Source organism: Pundamilia nyererei, unplaced genomic scaffold, assembly GCF_000239375.1.
Source record: "Pundamilia nyererei isolate P.nyererei 1_Seehausen unplaced genomic scaffold, PunNye1.0 scaffold00150, whole genome shotgun sequence".
NCBI lineage: Eukaryota > Metazoa > Chordata > Actinopteri > Cichliformes > Cichlidae > Pundamilia > Pundamilia nyererei.
In genome coordinates this window covers 155,744-174,844 of record NW_005187551.1, presented here as the reverse complement: position 1 = coordinate 174,844, position 19,101 = coordinate 155,744, and the positions used below count along the sequence as shown (strand labels likewise).

At 40.9% G+C, this 19,101-nt stretch overlaps 1 protein-coding gene across 1 annotated transcript in view; it reads right to left on the bottom strand.

The window, feature by feature from the left end:
• The window catches only part of LOC102215016 (receptor activity-modifying protein 3), a 33,729-nt gene extending 15,496 nt beyond the window's left edge, over positions 1-18,233 (bottom strand). Inside the window, exon 1 of the mRNA XM_005744859.1 lies at positions 18,019-18,233. Within this exon, the coding sequence (XP_005744916.1) occupies positions 18,019-18,070 (52 nt within the window). The 5' untranslated portion in view covers positions 18,071-18,233. The remainder of the gene's footprint in view (positions 1-18,018) is intronic.
• Positions 18,234-19,101: the final 868 nt, after the last annotated feature.

Genomic DNA, 19,101 nt, shown 5'->3' with positions numbered 1-19,101 from the left:
CAGCTCACTGGACTGTCACTCCCAGATTTCTCAGACTGGATCCAAAGACAGTCACAGACTCTGGCCAACAATCCCCCAGCTAATGCCGGTCAAGTCCATCACTGTTATAAGAAAATCAGAGAAGTGTGAAGTTGCAAATAGAGACAGAAAATCATTTTTCATCATCCTCCAAGCCATCAGCTCACCAAGCAACTCCTTTATGTCTACAGATCAATACATCAAATCAAATAATATGTACAGAGCACAATAAAAAACTCTTTGAAACTTCCCCTCTCTGATTTCAAAGCTTGGCTTTCAGCCCTCATGTTCCCACAGGTCTCCTCTTGCATTTCATTATTCCCACCATGCCGGCATATCCTAAAAATAACATTCTCTGTATAACACTCAACATAAATACATAGAGTACATAATCTGCTGTGCAGCAAACTCAATCCCTCGTAACACATATGAGCTCTGTGTTCGATTCACGCTTAAAACCACTCGGAAAGTTACATTTTCCAAAATGCACAATAACATACACGTTATTGTGAAGCCTCAACCCGCTGAACTCAAACTTAATCAAGTTGCTTGGTGAATAAATCCAACCAGCGAGAGACAATGAAAGTGAAAACCAAGCAAAAACAGAACAAATAAGCGAAGACACAGAGCTCCAACACGGGGAGCGGAACTGCAAACAAACTGACTTACTCCTCCACTAACCCTCCGATCCCCATATCCAATATCGACAATTACCCCATATTGTCACGGCTGCTGCTTCGAAGCCTGCCGTGCCTGCAGTGTGACAGAAGGGTAGTATTTGATTCTCTGGGATGAGAACACTTTGGAAACCAGTGCACTTCTGCATTAATCAATCTGCTTCAAATCCTCATACCTGAAGTGGATGGAAATTACTGGCAGAAGCCATGTAAATGGAAACAATGAGTATGTTTTGGTATACCACTGCTAATTTTACTCGCTTATTAATTGAGTAATAATCTGTAATATTGTAAATCTGTGCAGTTTTACTCATTTGACTAGTCTGGTTTTTAATATAATGCCTCAAGCCACCTAAAGGAACTTTACAGTGCTGTAAGATAAAGACCCCACAATATAAAAGTGAAAATGAGACAGAAACCTGGCTCAGGGAGGGGCAGCCATGTGAGCTGCTTGGGGATGAGGTGAAAGAGAAGAAAAAAAGGAGACAGGGCCAAATACACACTACAGGAGGCATCTGCTTCATTTAAGACTGCTTCAGTAGCTGGTATCAGTTTACACACATGCAGGTGTTCTTCTCATTTCCATAATATTATTTGTACATGCCGCTGTCAAATAAGCCAAAGGGAAGTCCAGAATAACTTCTGAGTTATTAAGGAATTCAAGCTGGATGGAGGATCTGACGAACCTGCAGCCAACAAGCTAACAGCAGGTCTCCCTCCAGTAAGCGCTCAGGGTAACAGCAGGAGAAGGTCTGAGAGTAAATCCCCTGTATCAGCTTTATGAACTGGAAACACAAGAGAATTGGCATCATGACTACATGTGTGCATGAGAGATTTGGATGTTATGTAATGATTCGTGATTATGAATTATAGCAGCTTAGTGAATTTCTCGTCCTGGCATTTGACAGATAAACAAACTCAGTATTAGATTTAAAAGGCAGATGAAATACTGCCAGAGTGGCTTTGAACAACCCCCCCAAGATTTTTATTACTTGTTTGGGAACAACTTATTTGCAGCAAAACAGACCACAGAGCAACATTAGCTGCATTTGGAGCCAGCTCATGAGTTTTAAAAAGTTCCTATCACATTTTGGGAAATAGGAATCAAGACTGCTGTCAGCTTTATAGTTTAAGTAGAGCATAAACTAATAAGCTTCTTCTCATCTAAACCTAATATTTCTTCTTTTAGCAGCTTAATGCCCCATTTTATTCACCTGCTTGATGCGGGGCAGGCAGGTTGATGAGAGCGTTTTTAGTGAACACACTTAGCTAACAGATGCTAAACTGAGCTGTAAAGCAGTTACTCATTTTACCGCTAATTATCTAAGCCAACAACAGTGAATTTTTAAAGTTTGAATCCAGATGACTCTGTGGAGCAGTTGGGCACATGTGTAGAAAAGTGCAGACTTTGAAAAACAAATTGGAAGTGAAGCATACCAACGGGTTCTTCTCCACTTCTGCAAAGGGGATGAATAGAAGCAATGCAAAATACAAAATACTGTACTGGCTGTGAGATGTAGAGCGTGTGAAGTGTACACATGCCGAGATGAATTTCTTTTATGTGCAGACTTACTAAAGATTACTCTGACTCTGTAACTGTGTGAAACTGAAGGAGCTGAGCTGTGAACCTCGTATGTCTGACAGCCTGTGTTCATCATACATGCAAATGGAACATTTGAGCAGAAATCTATTTATCATTAATTCTTTTATTCACAGCCTCTCATTACAGACAATCGAATCGTTAAATGTCTCATCAGTCACACATGCAATGATAGTAATGCATTCATTCACTCAACCAGCCGCTTGCCTGTTTTCACCCCATTCATCAACCCTTCAGGTTGCACTTCACAGAGGTTCACCGGGGCTACGACTGCTGCTGATGAGAGCCAGCTTGTCAGGACAAGTGGCACACACACACTTGTATGCTAATGAGGCCTTTCCTGGTTGCTGTGGATGGAGCTGGTCAAACATCAGACACAGATCATCACAATATAATCAAATCAATGTGGTTATGAACAAAGTCAAAGAATTACAGACTATAAAGCATTTGTCACAGTTGCAACTAAAATAGGCAGTTACATCCTTAAAGGTACAGTAAGTCATTTTAAAGTTTCACTTCTACATCTTCCTACAAACTGATGCATTCTCATAAACTTCGAATGAGTGCATTAAAAATACATAGGAGCAGGCGCCAGCTTGTGGACGCTGTATTCCCAAAGCCGCCATCTTCAATACAGAGCCCGAGGTGGACATCGCTGTTCTGTCTAATTGTGTTTTATCTATGTATCTAGTGTACGGCCACACGTGTAGTGTCTTTATAAATCGTGTTTTCATTTAAAGATCAAAGTATGACCATTTAACATTTATTCACATATATTTTCATCATCTCTTTCTTATTATGGCTTTCTCCTCCTCCTCTTCATCTGCCCCTTCCTTCAACACTGCTGTTGTTCCTCCCTGATTTCCACCTCATCCTCTTCCTCCTCTTCTATCTCAAGCTTCATCTCCTGAACTGAAATCACAGCTTCACTGACTCGCAAGCTCGTATCGAACCCCTTTCACAAAGTTTTACAGCCTCCTCCAGAGTAAATAGATGTGCACACACATTGAGAGAGATGTAAACAACAGTGGACCAGAAGTCTACATTCACCACCGAACAGCAGCCAGAGTTGTTTGTCCTACAGCGGCCACCATAGATAAGATTATTCAGAAAACAGAATTCATTTGATTGCAACCTATTGACATCTACTGCTAAGATTTTACACACTGTGCCTTTAAAATCAATGAATACGTGAAGTGATAAATTGTTTTTTTTCACCTATTAACTTGGGGAAGCAAAGCAGACGTACATTAGTGGTATTCTTCCAGGATAAACTGTTTACTAAGTGCAATACAGCTACAGAGCCATCTGACAGCATTGTCTGCAGAGCACCTCGGCTAAACTGCTAAATGCTATCAAGCTAACAGTAAACCATGTGGAAAGCAACAAATTCATTCAACATTCAAGTAGTATACCTTCGTAGTATACCATCTTTGAGTGTTTCAACAGATTCAGCAACTCACACAATTCACTTCACCTGAATATTTTTTACATTTGCTCCTCACCTCATTTGCTTCATGTTTCTATTACCGTGACATGAATATGCTTTAAGCAATTAGCTTCATATCAGCAATTAATATCGGTCATGCATTTCTGTTGTTCACTACTTGAAAATAAATCTCTCCCCTCACTCATTACAGTGAGTCACTTCTTCACCTCTGGCATGTCTCTTCAAAGTCTTGTTCACTGTAGGCCTCAGACCCAGTTAGCTTCCAGCCAATCCACCCCAGCAGGTCACTGCATGCTTTATTCTTACTGGCTACAGTCAAGAGATGCTTTTAAGTCACAAGTGGACTAACAAACTAATGTGAAAATAAAGGAGTGGACACAGTTTCATTTACTGCCCCTTTAATTTGGAAATGCAGCAAAGCTGTTATTTATAGCTAATAATAACCGACTAGCTGAAAAGACACAGGCACCAAGCATAAATGTAATAAAACTGGGATAATTAAGTCTGAGCATGTTTCTCGTTGTACAGCCAAAGGAATTAGCCATAAGGCAGAATATTCATTAAATTCTCCGCATGTGGGGGTTTAAGCTAGCAAAATTCTAACAGGGTGCAATTATTAGCTTTCCTTTCTTTAACTTAATGTTATAAGCAATGATCATTAAATACTTGTTTTGCCATCACAGTTTCAACTGCTTTTTATCCTTTTTTTTACCTCCTGCTCTCAAACCAAAAGGCAACTACATAAAAACAGCATTACGAGAGTAAATTATGCAGGCAAAGCTGAGTTATTTTGAAGTGTGAGAGTAATAAATGGAAGTGTTAGCAGGTGGTGGTTGACAGCTGAGCATTGGTTGGCTCTGTCTGTGCTGTCATCTACTATCTGTTAGATTAGATAAATATAGGTGAGAAGAAATCGAAGATGAAATAAAGTAGATGAGCTGCCAAAACTGTCCAGAAAGATTTAAACCATAGCCGGAAGTGATAGGGATTAAATAAAAATCTGTCTTATTTTAGTTCCTCCTCATCATTATCACTGGGACAGAAAGTAATGAGGTTTTTTTTTAAGAGATAATTAGGTTAATTTCACGACATGACAAAAAACCTTCTGTTAGTTTGAACACAGGGAAAGATTATATAATGCATCCTAAACAGGAAATTAGGGAAGCCTTGTCTGACTCTGTATCTATGCCTGCAGCTATATTGTGTCCTGTTTTTTGTTTTGTTTTGTTTTGTTTTTTTGGAGTTTTTTTTTATCTCATCAGAGAAATTTAAAAGGGAAACAAATCAAGTGTCCTCTTTGTCATGCTCTCTATCTACTGCAAGATGCCTCGCCTTTCTTTCCATGCAGCAGATAAATGGTTCGAGATGCTGAGGTTTGTAAAGATAGATGTAGAGGAAGAGGGAAAAGACAGGCCAAAGGGTGACTAAGAGCGATGAAAAGACAAGTGAAATGCGCCCTGGCCAACCAACGATGGGGATTTGTGCACAATTAACTTGGGGTAAACAAGATTGGACAGGAGTGTGCCGGTTTAGGTCAGTGGGATGAGCAGACAACTATATGCCGAATGACTGAGAGCAACCGGCCCAGGTTGGAGTTTGACTCCTTCCTTCACTTTTCTGTCAGTTTTCACTGTACCTGTCCAAAAGAGAAGAAGCCCCAAAATCTTTTTTTTTTAAATAAGATTGGACAGAAGCACACAGCTGGAAGCATACTTGAAAGATTATATATGTATATGCTAATTATAATGGGCCTACAATAGAACCCTGAGGTACGCCCTTGAACAATAAACTAGATGTATTGATTTGCTGGCTAATCAATTCCCAACCTCCCTGCTTTAAACCAACCCAGCAAAAGATTTCAGACAAATTCACACCCGAACTCGTACAGTATTAAGTTGTTCAATTTAAAAGCTGCTTCTGGTGCTGAGTGCTGTAAAAACACAGTGAAAACCCGTTCAGTGTTTCTGTGGAAAAAAACACTAAAGGCAGATGAGGTGAACCAAGTAAAATTTGCATGTCTGAATAATTTTGAGTCTTATTCTTATCTGCAAACACCATTTAGTATGCATGACTGAATGATGTTTGCACCCTCTCTACTCTTTGAAGAGACTTTGAAGATCTCTCACTTTTTGGCTTTTCAAGGCATGCCGCCCCCCTGTGTTCACCAGCTGCAGGAAAAACAACTGATGCAAGCTAGATCAATGAGCACATAACACTCAGAAGGAAAATGTCTGTTTAGTTTGCTGTGACTTCTAAGGAAGAAGCAAGAGGTTAGTGGATTTTTTTTTTTAATTTTAAGATCAGAGATCTGTGAAAGCAGTTATTTTCTGATTTTTCTTTAAATTCTAATCAGTGTAGAAACAAATTTGGCAAAATCAAAATTTAGTTGGGGTTGGGGGAGGGGGTAAAGCAGTAGTCCAACAGATGGTCCAAAATTAAAGCCACCTGTTTTTGTGAAATACTTCTTCCCTGTTTGGCCTTCTTTCTGTGCTAAGATCCAGGAGAGCAGCTCCTCAAACAGTGACTGAGGTTATCGTGCCAAGGTCACCAAGACAGCTGTGGAGGTGATAGCTTTTCCTTCACTTAAATAGAAAGCTTTTTAACTACAGCAGAAGCAATCTTAAAGTGAAGGCCAGAAACGGAGCTGAGATTTGAGCAAACACTGAGGAAATGGATGGAACGGGGATTTCTGTCAAATGCTTTAAGTAACATTTGCTCCCATTATTGTTGAATGAATTCTGAGACCTTTGGATCCTTCCTATAGTCAAACAAAACTTGGGGAACAAACAGATTGAGATGATTAGTAGCCTCAAATGCAGTGCTAGCACAAGTGTTTGTGCCAAGAGGATGTTGCTACTTATCTCCAACCCTCTTTCCTGATTTAGTTTATTTTCTCTTTGACTCAGAAGGTTACCCACACATTGGTTGTTTCCCTTTGGTTTCCAGAAAGCTTCCCCCAACTACTGGCAGCGCTTTTTGACTGTGATAAAACATTTTAAGATACTAAAGCCAATGTGCCAGAAGTACTTCTCCTTCTTCCTGAAATTAATGCTGACCTGTTCTCAGAGCAGAAACCAGAATTTGTAATCCATTAACACTGATTTCCCTAGCCCTTTCCAGCAGTAATAACTGTGACACACAGACAGACACGCTGTCAATCATTCTTATTATCGCTGGAGCTGTGTGACCTTCTAACAGGCAGCTGGAGTGCAGTGGCAATTGTGGGGTACTGATCCAACAAAAAGGCAACGGGAGGATGTTGTTGTAATAGAAAGGCTGACCTGTTTGGGTCATGTGAAGTCACACCGCAAAAAACTCCAAAAGAAAAGCTGTCCTGGTGAGTTTCTTTTGGCGCTCCATTGTGTGATCCCTGGGATAAACTGTGAGACAGTAAATCCTGTATCGATTTTGCTCAGTGCGTGCTGTTTCTGAGAAACTGGCCTTTTATAGCAGACACAGAGAGTTTATGCTCCCTACACCGTTTTTTTCATATTTCATTAATAAGTTCAGAGTACATATTTACTTGAAGTGAAAGTGCGGATTCAATTCTGTGCCAAGGTCCTTTTTTATTTGTCACTCACTCATTATACACTGCAGATTTTTCAATATTTCATTGTTAGCCTCCAAAATGCATTTTACTCTCGCCGCTGGTAATTTCACAGACGGCGTTCTGCACTGGTGGTGACCTTCGCACTAAAAGTTGACCTCGACTGGCTGATATTTTAAGTATTTCCACATTCATTTTCTGTTTAAAATTGTCCCATATGAAAACAGGGGACTGTTTTCAAACAGGTTTATTCAAGGATTTCTAATTAATTGCCTCAAGGCAACAGTCGTAGTGATTTGGTGTTATATAAATAATAAAATTGATAAAACTTAAAAAGCTGAAGCTGCTGGCCAAACATCCATAGAGTTGACAGTGATAATTGTCTGTTGGTCTGTTAATATGACATTATACACAGTTTGAGCCACATGACCTGTTTGAGCTCTAAACGTTGTAATTACATGTTCTCTTAAAGGGAACTCAGAGGTTGCCAGTATAAACTCCTAACTCAAAAAATCAGCAGATGAGACTACCTGCCATGTGTCTCTTACCTTTTTCTGCTTTATGCTTCCGCTCTTCCTCGTTACTTAATAACTTGAGCAATAACTTTGTTGCAGCTAGTTTGAAAATTCTTGTTTGCAATTATGAACTCATATCCATCAAATATTGGTCGCCATATTTGGAGACATCGCTCAAAGCACAACGTGGCATCTGTCAATGACAGGAGGGTTCCTGCTAAAGTAAAATAAATCTGGGTTTCTCAGCAGTCAACCATTGAAGCCTGCTGCTGCTGCTGCTGCTGCTGTTGCAGAGGGCTCAGAATTGATGAAAAGCTTCAGATGTTTATTGCAGATCTGAAAATGCCCTGGCAGACACACATGTGACTTTTTTATGGATTCAGCTTTCTTTGGAAAGCCTTTTCTTTCCCAGTCAAAGGAAATCATTTTACACCGAGAAGTGAAATTGCAAAAAATGGTGATCAGTTTCTATTCTCACTCAGCCCCCATTGGAACAAGCCTTAGGGATTTATAGTGAGGCACAGCCAGAGTGACAGACTGCTGAGTGATTATTATGCACCTACCAGCTGAAGTGCCAGGTGAGGCAAACAGAAATTAATTCAGTGACTCTGTCAAGGAGACTAAACAATAGAGATGTTGGCAGAAAAAACCACTGGGGAGTTTGAAAAGGAACAAATGAGGTAAATTTGAAGGGAGGTGATTGTTCAAATGTTGGCACCATTTCTTTCTGGATCCCAAACTGGTTTTTCATGGCTAAAATTAAACAAGAGCAAAGATTAGAAAGTAATACTGTTAGAGCCCGACCCATTTGGCTGATTTTATCGGCCAATAGCAGCTTTGCTGGTTCGGCATTTATAACAGACGTTAAATGAAAATTTAAAAATCAAAGAAGAGAATGACTGTAAAAACAAAAATATGTAAAAACACCTTTTACCACCAGAGTGCACTGAGCAACCTGTTGGAAACACGTATTTGGCACAAACAGGATAACCAGCTGATCCGAGCAGATTCTGGCGAAGCGCAAACCAGTGAATAAAAACATTATAAATGTTGAGAAAATCTGTTTATGTTTATTTTATATGACAAAAAAGAAAATATTGGTCAATATCTTGTAATATTAGATTTTTAAATCAACAAATATGGATATCGGTCTTAAAAATCACCTCTCTATAACTGCTTCTTCACTTCAGATTAAACCCAGGGGGGGTTTCCGCTCTCCTAAAGGGTCTGAACTGTTTCCCCTAACTGATGGAAACTGATGGAGTTATGGAAACTCCCATCCAAATATCCATCCATCATTTTTTTAACTTTCCGAAACTGACCCGTGATTCCCACCCACTTCAAGCCATGCCTGGACAGCACTACATGGGTGAGAAAACAAGCTAGAATGCTTCCACTCTTGGTGAGACTGTTTACAGAAGGTATAAATAATTGGTCTGACAACACAAGCTGTTTCTCTGCTCCCACCATAACCCCGTCTAGGCTTGAGAAGGAGTGTCCAGGCTGTTTCTATCAAGAGTGGAGTCTTCCCTCTGAGGGGATCTGAGGGTCAAGCAGGAGGGAGAGGAAGACGAGACTGGAGAATGAGACAGATGTGCAAGACACAGAGGAACTCTGGGTACTTGGCAAACAAAAGCAGGAAGATGAGGAGGAGAAGAGGGGGACTACTGGATGGCCAGGACGGAGACAGACAGAAATAAAATAACAGTGATGGAGAAGAGAGAAACCATGACAAGGGATTTTCCGCAGATAAATGCTCTTCTTACCCTTCCCATTATACTGTTTGTATAAATGTAGGGCACCAGCAGTTGAGGTGGTGGAGCAGCATGTTGTGGGTGAATGTGAGACACTGCAATGGGCTTCTGGGGTAACGGCTCTATATAAATGCAGTCCATTTACCATGTGGAGAGGAAAATTACAGCCAGGCTTCAGCAGAAAACGGGCCCCTATGGGGGCAATCTGTCGATGAGCTATCACGGCTTGTTTGTGGGAGCGCCGAGCATTCGACATTTCTGTCTGTCGGGGAATATCTAAATGAAGCGCTTTCATTTAAAGTGGACCCACTGTGCTTTTCCTCATTTTCTGCCATATATACAGTGTGACAATTGTGGATGCTCACATTAAACAAAGTTTCAAATAGTGAGGTCAGTGAATGTACGATAAATCCACTGAGCCGAACACTGAAGCTTCAGATGGATCCAAACACGCCACCGATCGACAGGTTATCCTCCTCTTTGATATCTGTGATGTCATTTATGATGAAGATATTCTTAATATGGTTGTCACACAGATCTGGAGTTTTTCCTTCACTCTGACTCTAAGTGCTTGCTCAGAGAGTGTCATTTGAATGTCGGAGGATTTCTCTGTATTATTAAAACTGAACTCAATGAACTGTAAATCATACAAAGTTACTGTAACAGAGTCCAAGACTAAAATAAAAGTTATGCCCAAAGTGCTGAGTTTAGCTGTTTGATTACATAAAATGTTTCCATTTAATTTTCGTACATAAGTAAAATGTTACATTTTATGGAATCTAGTCAAATGAAATGTAATCGGTTAGTAATAAACTGAGTTTGTATCAAGTGCGTTTTCCTTAATGATTTTATTTTTGAGTTTATATAGTTCAGATGCATTTTACTCAGAAGTATTGCTCCACGTGTGTTGAGGGTGAAGGATATTTTTGAGTGCAGATCTACTTCAAATGCTTTATTTTCAGCTTACATGAGCATTAAGAGTTGTGCCCTTACACAGATCATCAGTGCAAGCTGCTGGTTATGGATGGATGCTGACGGGAAGATGGATGTGATGATTAAAAAAATCTGGGAACACGCAGAAACAGCACAACTGCTCTTCTTCAATTGTAAAACCCACACTAGAATTCAGACTTCCATCTGTTTTTCCTCACTCTACAACCTCAGACAAACATTTAATTTCAAAACTACAAAGATTCAAACAGCCTGAAGCCACTTTGTGTCTTCTTATTTGAAGAAAGACAAAACCAGCGTCACACCATCGGGACACATCAGCCACTTTCTGTCGGGTTTGTAACAAACGTCAAATGGCATGGCGACGGAAAACAGTTGCATAGATACAAAGAACAAGACAAAGCTGTAAATCCAGAGGTCTGCTGAAAAAAACCCTCTACTTCCCAAATAAAAGTCCAAAATTGGCTCAGTGACAAATCTGAGATCTCTGGCCCCATGATGAGATTTAAACAGGTACTCATGCTCGAGCTAACTGAGTGTTTTAAATTCAATTTTCTCTCCCCTTCAGTCAGAATGGAAAAAAAAGTTGCACTTTTTCTCAAATGTCCAAAGTTGTTGAAGGACTGCAGCAGTAAACACACACACACACACACACACACACAGCAGAGATCTGTGGTAAACATGTCAACTTGTCCTGGCCATTAATTAGAGCCCTTTGGCACCGTCTTTGCAGTAAGAAGCCAGCACACAGCAGAGGACTGCATTACCACGGTGACTGTGGCCAAAATCTCATCCTGGATGTGATGGATATACAGCTGGACAGATAAATAGACATCTGACGTGAGGAAATTATGTGTACATCCAGACAAATCCCTTTATTAAATTCCTCCATCAATCCTTGTAATTTAGAAAATGCTGTGACACGGTGGTGAGCTATGTCAGCATCCAATCAGTGATTTACACAGTGCTGAAGAAAGCCAGATTAACATTTAGCCTCGTTCCCCACAGATTATATTAAAGGGCTGCAGCTGTAAAAAGCTCTCTTTCTGTCAGCTGGTTGTCCAAGACTGTGAGAGACCTCTGCCACGGACAGTGCCAAAAAAATGCTCATCTGTCTGCCTGAGAGACAGGAGGGTGAAAGAGAAAGGACAGCAGAAGAGGCACAGAGGGGAAAACACAGGCAGAGAGAAAGTTTGTCATGTGAAACCCAGAGTCACTCTATCACAACTTTAAATTGAGATGCTTAGTCAGAGGCTCGGCACAGACCGGAGTGCTCTGAGGGCATTAATGAATCCAAGACCTTTAATGATCATCTTTCTTAGTGCCCGGTACCTCAGAGAGCGATGGCACGAGTGCAGGAGTCCTTCTGCAAAAGTGTTCAATTAAAAGTTAGCCGAATCAAATTCTGAATGCAAATACGGCTGGCCACTTAGCTTATAATAACCAATTATGTATTATGAATGGATATTAATGCAGTGGACTGCTGGGTGCTGAAAACACAGGAACGTTAAGCTGACTGTTGTGAAAAATTATTCATTATATTTCCCATTTAATGTTACTTTACAAAAGAAAGCCTGACTGTTGCATGTGCTAAAGCCCCAGTGCCCACACATTACACCTGTATATGTTAGCTTTAGAAACACAACATTTAGACACATTTAGGCTCCAGCCATGCCATCTTTTCAGTGAAGCCTACCAGTGTGTGGGTTAGTGAGCAGACTATTCAGGAGTCCTCTTGTTAGCTAAAAAACAAATATTTATTAATATGTAGGAAATAGAAGGAAATTCTAGAATTTAAAATTTACTAATGCCAACTGATGCCTGAAAAGATGAATCCCATCATTGTAGAGCATGACTAAAGCAAACTGACATGAGGAGCTGAACAAGGACAGTGCAGAACTTCTACTTGAACTTTGCAATTAGATCAGTGAAATAATCTGCGTACTTCAATACCTCAGTTAAGAAACTTTGAAAAGTCTTTAGATATACTGGGAGCACATGTAAGTTTTACTGGGGATGTACAGGTCAGTGGGAAATCTGCACTGTAACTTTGTCATATCCGCAAACCCATCTGAAACCCTTAACCATAACCTACAGCCTGGCCTTGACATGCACCTCTCAAGAAATGTGACTACACATTAATTACACATAATCTCGCGTGAAAATGCCGACATTAGACGTCCTCGCTGAACTTGTGGGTTCAGAATGGGATTCAACAAATCATTACAGTGGTTACTTCTATCATTTATATACAGTCTACGACACAAATTTGTATCAAATAATTAAGGCAAATTAAACATAAAGCATGAGCTTTTCCTTCATTTTGTGTGCCAGGTTTCTATTGGCCAATCGCATCCTCATCACCACCCGAGCGGCACAAACCATCGGGAATAACTTCAGAGGTCGTTGTCACATCCTGTCTGAAAGCCCTTTAAGGGACCGGACAGACATTAAGCAGGTCTGAACATTAAAAGCAAAGCCCTCCCCAGCATTATTAATATTAATAAACTGCTCTTTACTACAAGAAAAACTCAGCTGTGGACTCCAGTAACTCTACAAGACTCCAAATGGAAAGGTCAGAATAGGGTTTTAAAATATGTCGAACAGAATCAGAGAAATCATCATTTTCATTTCACAATCTTCTTCCTTGTCAGAAGCTGACAGATAACCCCACACACACACACACACACACACACCGCTGCAAATAAGCCACGGGGGGCTCTGTTGCAGACTTGTGTTACGCAAGCCGGGGATAATTTATTCTCCAGGTTTTGCTTCAAGTAGAAATGAAATGAGGAGGGAGATGAAGAGTTCTTGTGAGGTTTCTTGGCTCTGCGTCCACGACCACAGATTTCTTCTCCTTTTTTTGGCCATTTTGAAACTCATTCTGATTCAAGTGGCAGCACTCGAGGGGTTTCATCAGACTTCTTTCACGTGTCCAGTTCTCTCTGCACAACTGAAGCTGACTTTGATTACTTTGACTGAAATCTTTCCCTGTACATAGTTTAATGGCAGTAGCCAAAATCATCACAAATACAACAAAACTACTATAAGACAAAGTTTGATTGACCTTAAAACTTTACCCAATCCCTGTTCAAGGCCCTCTTCCTCTATATCATTTCTAAACTGTCTCTTCCCTTTCTAATGTCTTAGATCTGCACGATACAACAGTTTGTGATATCATCAGCATCGCAGATCTTGCAGGCCTTGTGAATGATCCCTTCTCACAGCTGCTGCAAACCCCTTTCTGTGCTGAAGAAACCTAAACAAACAGCTTCGACACAAGCAAACAGCCATGCTCCCTTTCAGGCTGTGGTGAACTGTCCTAAAGATGTACAGTTATGGTTGGAGATAAGCTTCCTCAATCTGAACAAAACCAACAGAGAAATTATTTACTTCCAGCAATCCAGCCTGTTAGATGGGTATGACAGCTAAGACAGGCCTCTCAACGTGTTACTGCCACATGTCACTGGTGTGATTTTTCACTGTGCTTTAAAATCCGATGAACAGATTAGATCTGTTGTTAAGACAAGTGTATTTCAAAGGCTCTTCTGTAAGGTGAGGTACGCCTCCAAGCAACATGACTTTGAGAGAGTAATTCATGCTTTTATTACCTCTTGATTAGACTATTGTAATCCTTTAGATGTTGGCTCAGTTGTGACTTTGTCAACTGCATTATATAAAGAGCACTGAGGTCTACAACTAGCTGGTCTAAAATATTCCTAGATCCAAGCTTAAAAGCAGAGGCGACAGAGGCTTTTCTTGTGTCACATAAGAGCTGCTCAGTCTCTCAATCACTTTAAAACACTGTTAAAAACCAGTTTGCTGGTTCTAGTTCAGCAGTCTTGTTTTATTTGATTTTTACTCTATATTTCTTGTCGGTTTAGTGACTGTAATGCGTAGTGAAAGTTTTGTACAACTTGTACAGAACAATGTGCTATAGAAATAAACTGTATGTATTTTTACTAAGTGACTGGGCGACTGAAAATATTTTGTCCTCTGTGGATAAAATGGCACATTGTCATTAAGCCTGGCTTCAGTAACTGGTGTCGGTCTATCATTACACATTCAGCTTACTTCCCATTTCCAGTCGAGCTCATTAGAGCCGGATCTGCAGGCGGGAAACCTTCCCTCTGTCCGGTCTCCAGGTAACTCTGCCCTCTTGCTGTGTAGCTGTGAAACAAGCAGCAATGACGGCTGCTGTAAATATTAGCTAATGAGCTGCTGGTTTGCAGTCCTCATATTATTTGACCTGCAGGAGCTTTTGTGCCTCAAAGAGCACATCGAGCTTTTCTTCATCTCCATTAAGCTTCAGTCCTCAGTTGTGCAGTTTTTCCTGTGGGGCTGCATCATTTAGATCGGTGAGAAGGAAAACATTTCAGCATTTTTACTACATGATAACCTTTATGTTTACTTGTTTCATCTATGAATCACTAATGCACATGTAAATAGGTTTTTTGAGTGAAAACCCTTAAAGAGACAGACATGACTAATGGGTCCATCACCAACACTGCACAGTAGCCCGGACTCAGGAAGACCTCGGCATTAGACTTTGATATGAGCAGGATGAGCGGGGAGACAAAGTTCAAGCCCCTCATGGTGCATGAAACTTTAACAGGCATCTGAAAGATTAACAACACTCTGAACACGCTGTCACCGCTGTTACAGCTGAGCAGTAACAACGACTCGTTCACGAGCAAAACTGAAAGCTTTCTCACACCATCGGTTTTCACTCAAACGTGTCCTTTCCTGAGTATAATGACGTCAGATTAACCCGGCAGAGGACTGCAGCGTCGGACAGTCTTATGACACTTCACCTGTGGGAACAGCTGGTGTGTCTCACTATTGTAACCGATATTTTTCTTAACAAATCTCATAAAAAGATGAAAACTAGCAGCGTGTTACTGTCAAGCTTGAGGCCATTCATCTCTGCTAAGGACGCGGGATTATTTTTAAATTGACTGGATCTTGTGAAAAGCATATATTTCAAAACATGTTTGTTTTTTTTCACAACCTTGTTTTAAGGCAATACCATGATATCAAATAAGCCAGTGAGCTTTTAATAGCCACACTTAGCTTCAGAAATAAGAGGTTGGGGTTTTTTTGGTAAACGGACTGGTTCTTATATAGTGCTGTATGCAACATGGCTCATTCATGAAAGCACATAGAGTACTTTTCTAAGTGTAAGAGCTCTCTGCCTTAAAGCCATGCACATCAAATGTTTCAGTATCTTCCCCATGTAGACTACAGAGCCAGGGATCTAACTACCAAACTTCCAACTTGCTTACCCCATTCATACTTTCTCACTGCGAAGGAAAACACCTCAGAGCTCTCCTTCTCCTGAACCACCCACAGTCTTGCAGCACCTGGTATCCCCAGGCTGTCTCCCATCCTAGTACTAACCAGGCGCAACACTGCTTAGCTTCTGGGACCAGCTTCACCATGGTGAAGCAGCTTTAATCAGAGCACGTCATTTTCAAAATCAGTCAAGTCAACTCAAATCCAACAGCTGGCTTTGGCTTTTTGTGGAATATGTTGACAAGAAAACAAAAACAAGCTTAATTTTTTTTTATTCACCCCAGGGATGAAACAAATATTTCAGCCTAAGCCTGGTCTAAGCTGAGTTTGGCTTTGCTGACTGCTCCCACCCTTGATGACACTGACCAGTGGCAGTGGCATTTATTTGTTCTGTCACGTCAGTTTTGCACTAGTAAAATGTTCGAAGATAGTGTGAGCTAGAGCTGAGGGAGCCTGTAAAAACATGGTTATTGTTGGTTCCCTGTCAGTGAATGGTGAGAAAATACTGTAATGAAAATATGCTTCCTCTTTTTTTGCCTTAAGTTGCATTTTCCTTTATTCCTTATTTACTTCAGCAGTCAGCATTAATAAAAATGACTTCTCTTGATTCCTAAACAGCAGTGAATGTCTGCCTCGTCTAGATGATAAGACAGCAGCCGCATGCATTAAAAAAAGAGCTCCATGCTATAATCTCCCAGCAGGTCTATGAATAGCATTTTAAAAGAGCTTTAAAACACATCTTCACAGCATTTTTTTCTTCGTTTCTTCTTCTTCACATGGTGCTGAAACAGAGGGGCCCCGGGGCTTTTTCCCCTCACTGTCAGAAAGTATGAATAACTGTTTACTGGGCTTAGCAGATGCCTCACAGTCAGGGGGAATCACTCTCTTTCTGCAGCACAGATGGGGACCCTCTCCTCTACTTTCGGCTGCACCCAATACGCCAGACCTCCACTAAAAGAAAACAATTGGTGGCGACTCAGTGCAGTGTGTTCGGGTTTTCTTTGAACGCACGGCATCTGCTTTCTCTCCCTAATAGGGAGCTTGATGGGAAAATCTTTTGGTGCAGACAAGAGCTGTCACAGGAAACCGCTGCTGTGCGTCCTTACATCATGGGAATATAACTTGTTGTAGCAGCATCTGCGGCTATTCCGCCATCTCTCCAGTCTGAGTGCATGCATAATAATATTTATTTTTCTTTGGCTTTTTATTGCAGCAGACTGGGAATTTTGGAAGGATGATCTTGTCAGAAAATGTCCATCTAAGTTTTTCTTGGCCTTACAGCGCTGACAGCTGTTACATGGCAGAGGTCCAGGGGACTGTGGGCTGAAGGTCCTGGCAAGACACTGACCACATCCTTCAGCATACAGCAAGCTTAACTGGCATTAAAATGTCATTAAAAAGAACTTTCTGCAGTGTGTTAGACACAGCTTTTTTCTTTTATCCACCTCAGGTGTACAGAGGTAGCTACTAGAAAAGAAGGGTATTTTCAGTGAGTGTCAAGATGGTGCCAAAACAATATAACAGCTCAATAGATCGTGGAAAGAGTCTCTGCAACTGAACTCCTCTTCATCACCGAGTCATTATGTGGATTACACCTCCCTGATTTTGATTGTTATAGGTTATAGGCTGTCAAAAGGGCTCCGTCACAACAGCAGGTTATTGAGGTTCACATTATAACTGATGGCAGCCACCACTGAGCACTCTGTCAGTGCAGAGCAAAACGCAACCCATCCATCAGAACATCTACATTTGTCACCCCACGGAAACCTGATTTCATACATGATTTTATGGTACCAGAAAAAGAAAAAAAAACACTGGCCCTGATATATAGGTCAGGTCTGTCCACTGGGGCATGATGCTGTGATGCAACACTGCTTATCCTCCCTTCAGTGCATGAGTTATGAGATATGATAGATGTTCCTGACACTTCCTAGAGAAAACGACTGTGTGCGCTCTGCAGCTGGGCAGTGCAGAGGAGCGCATTAATATAACAGACCAACGCAGGGGTATTTGCATTTGCAGGTGTAAATGTGCAGCACGGAATCAGAGAATAGCATCCTGCTCCAGTGCGCATATATGAAGATACATGGAAAACAACTCTGGCTGCAAAGAGCTGTTTTTATGTGAAGCAATTTCTGTTACAGCTCAGACAGGATGAGGAGGAGATTTCAATGATAGTTAAATAAAAACGGTCAATCAAATACTCACTTAAAACCCCAACAACAAAAAGTTTCAGCACCGCGAACTCATTTATATCCATCACGCTGCGAGAATCCAGTCAGCCTTGAACGAAAGCTCAGCTGCAGCTCCGCGGAAATGTACATTTGAAGCGATCCATACTTGAAATTATCCCAAAAGAGCGAGTTCCTTCATGCTGTCAGAGAAGAAGGGTGTTTTTTAAGGGGGGAAGAAAAGGCGCAAGAAAAAAAAGAAGAAAAAGAAAGAAATTAAAAGAAAGAAATCAGATGCCAGAGCGCGATTATGGACTGTCCTCGTGATGATCGCGGAGCTTCTCTGTGCCGTCAGGAGTCAGAACTCAGGACCGTAAACCCGTCCTGCATCCTCGGGAGGGAGGGGAGGGGCGCAGTCACACCGGATCACACAGTGGTTACCAATTAATTCTCAGCAGGCGACTGGAGACATTTAAAAGTGAGACGCGGAATTGTAGTTGATATGTAAATGACATAAGGATTCATCAGGAGCAAATAAAAGCAGGTCACCTCCCCACCACCATCTCTCCAATAATAGGCCTATTCTGTATTTGAACGCATGCTCACATAATGCGGCTTAAAAGAGCTTTCATAGTCTTTTCAAATGAAATGAAATAGTCATATTTGCACGTTTTAATTATCGTGTAGCTCCGATGGTCTAAATGTTGCTCCACTTTAGGTCACAACGACCCAAACTTTCTTTCGATGAAGCAATACTGACCTCGTATGGTTTCTTTTCACACTGCACTCTCAATCAGTCTGCCGGGATTAAAAACAGAAAATGATTAAAGCCTTGTGTAACATTAAGATTACGCAACAGCCGAGCGCACTCAAATTCAAATTAAACATGTCCTGATTGTGTTTGGATTTAAAGGATTTTGACGGAAAGCCCTTTTGCCTCCCCCCATTTAGTCTATTTAACAAAGTGGATCAGCCAGTTTAATTAGAATAGAGTATTGGCATTGCTCTGTAGTTAACTGTTAAGGTCTAACAGTAGCTCTGTTTTGCAAGCTTAAGGTGCAGTAAATTATTTTTTTAGACTATAAAAAATAGTTATTGCACTCATAAATATAACCTGATT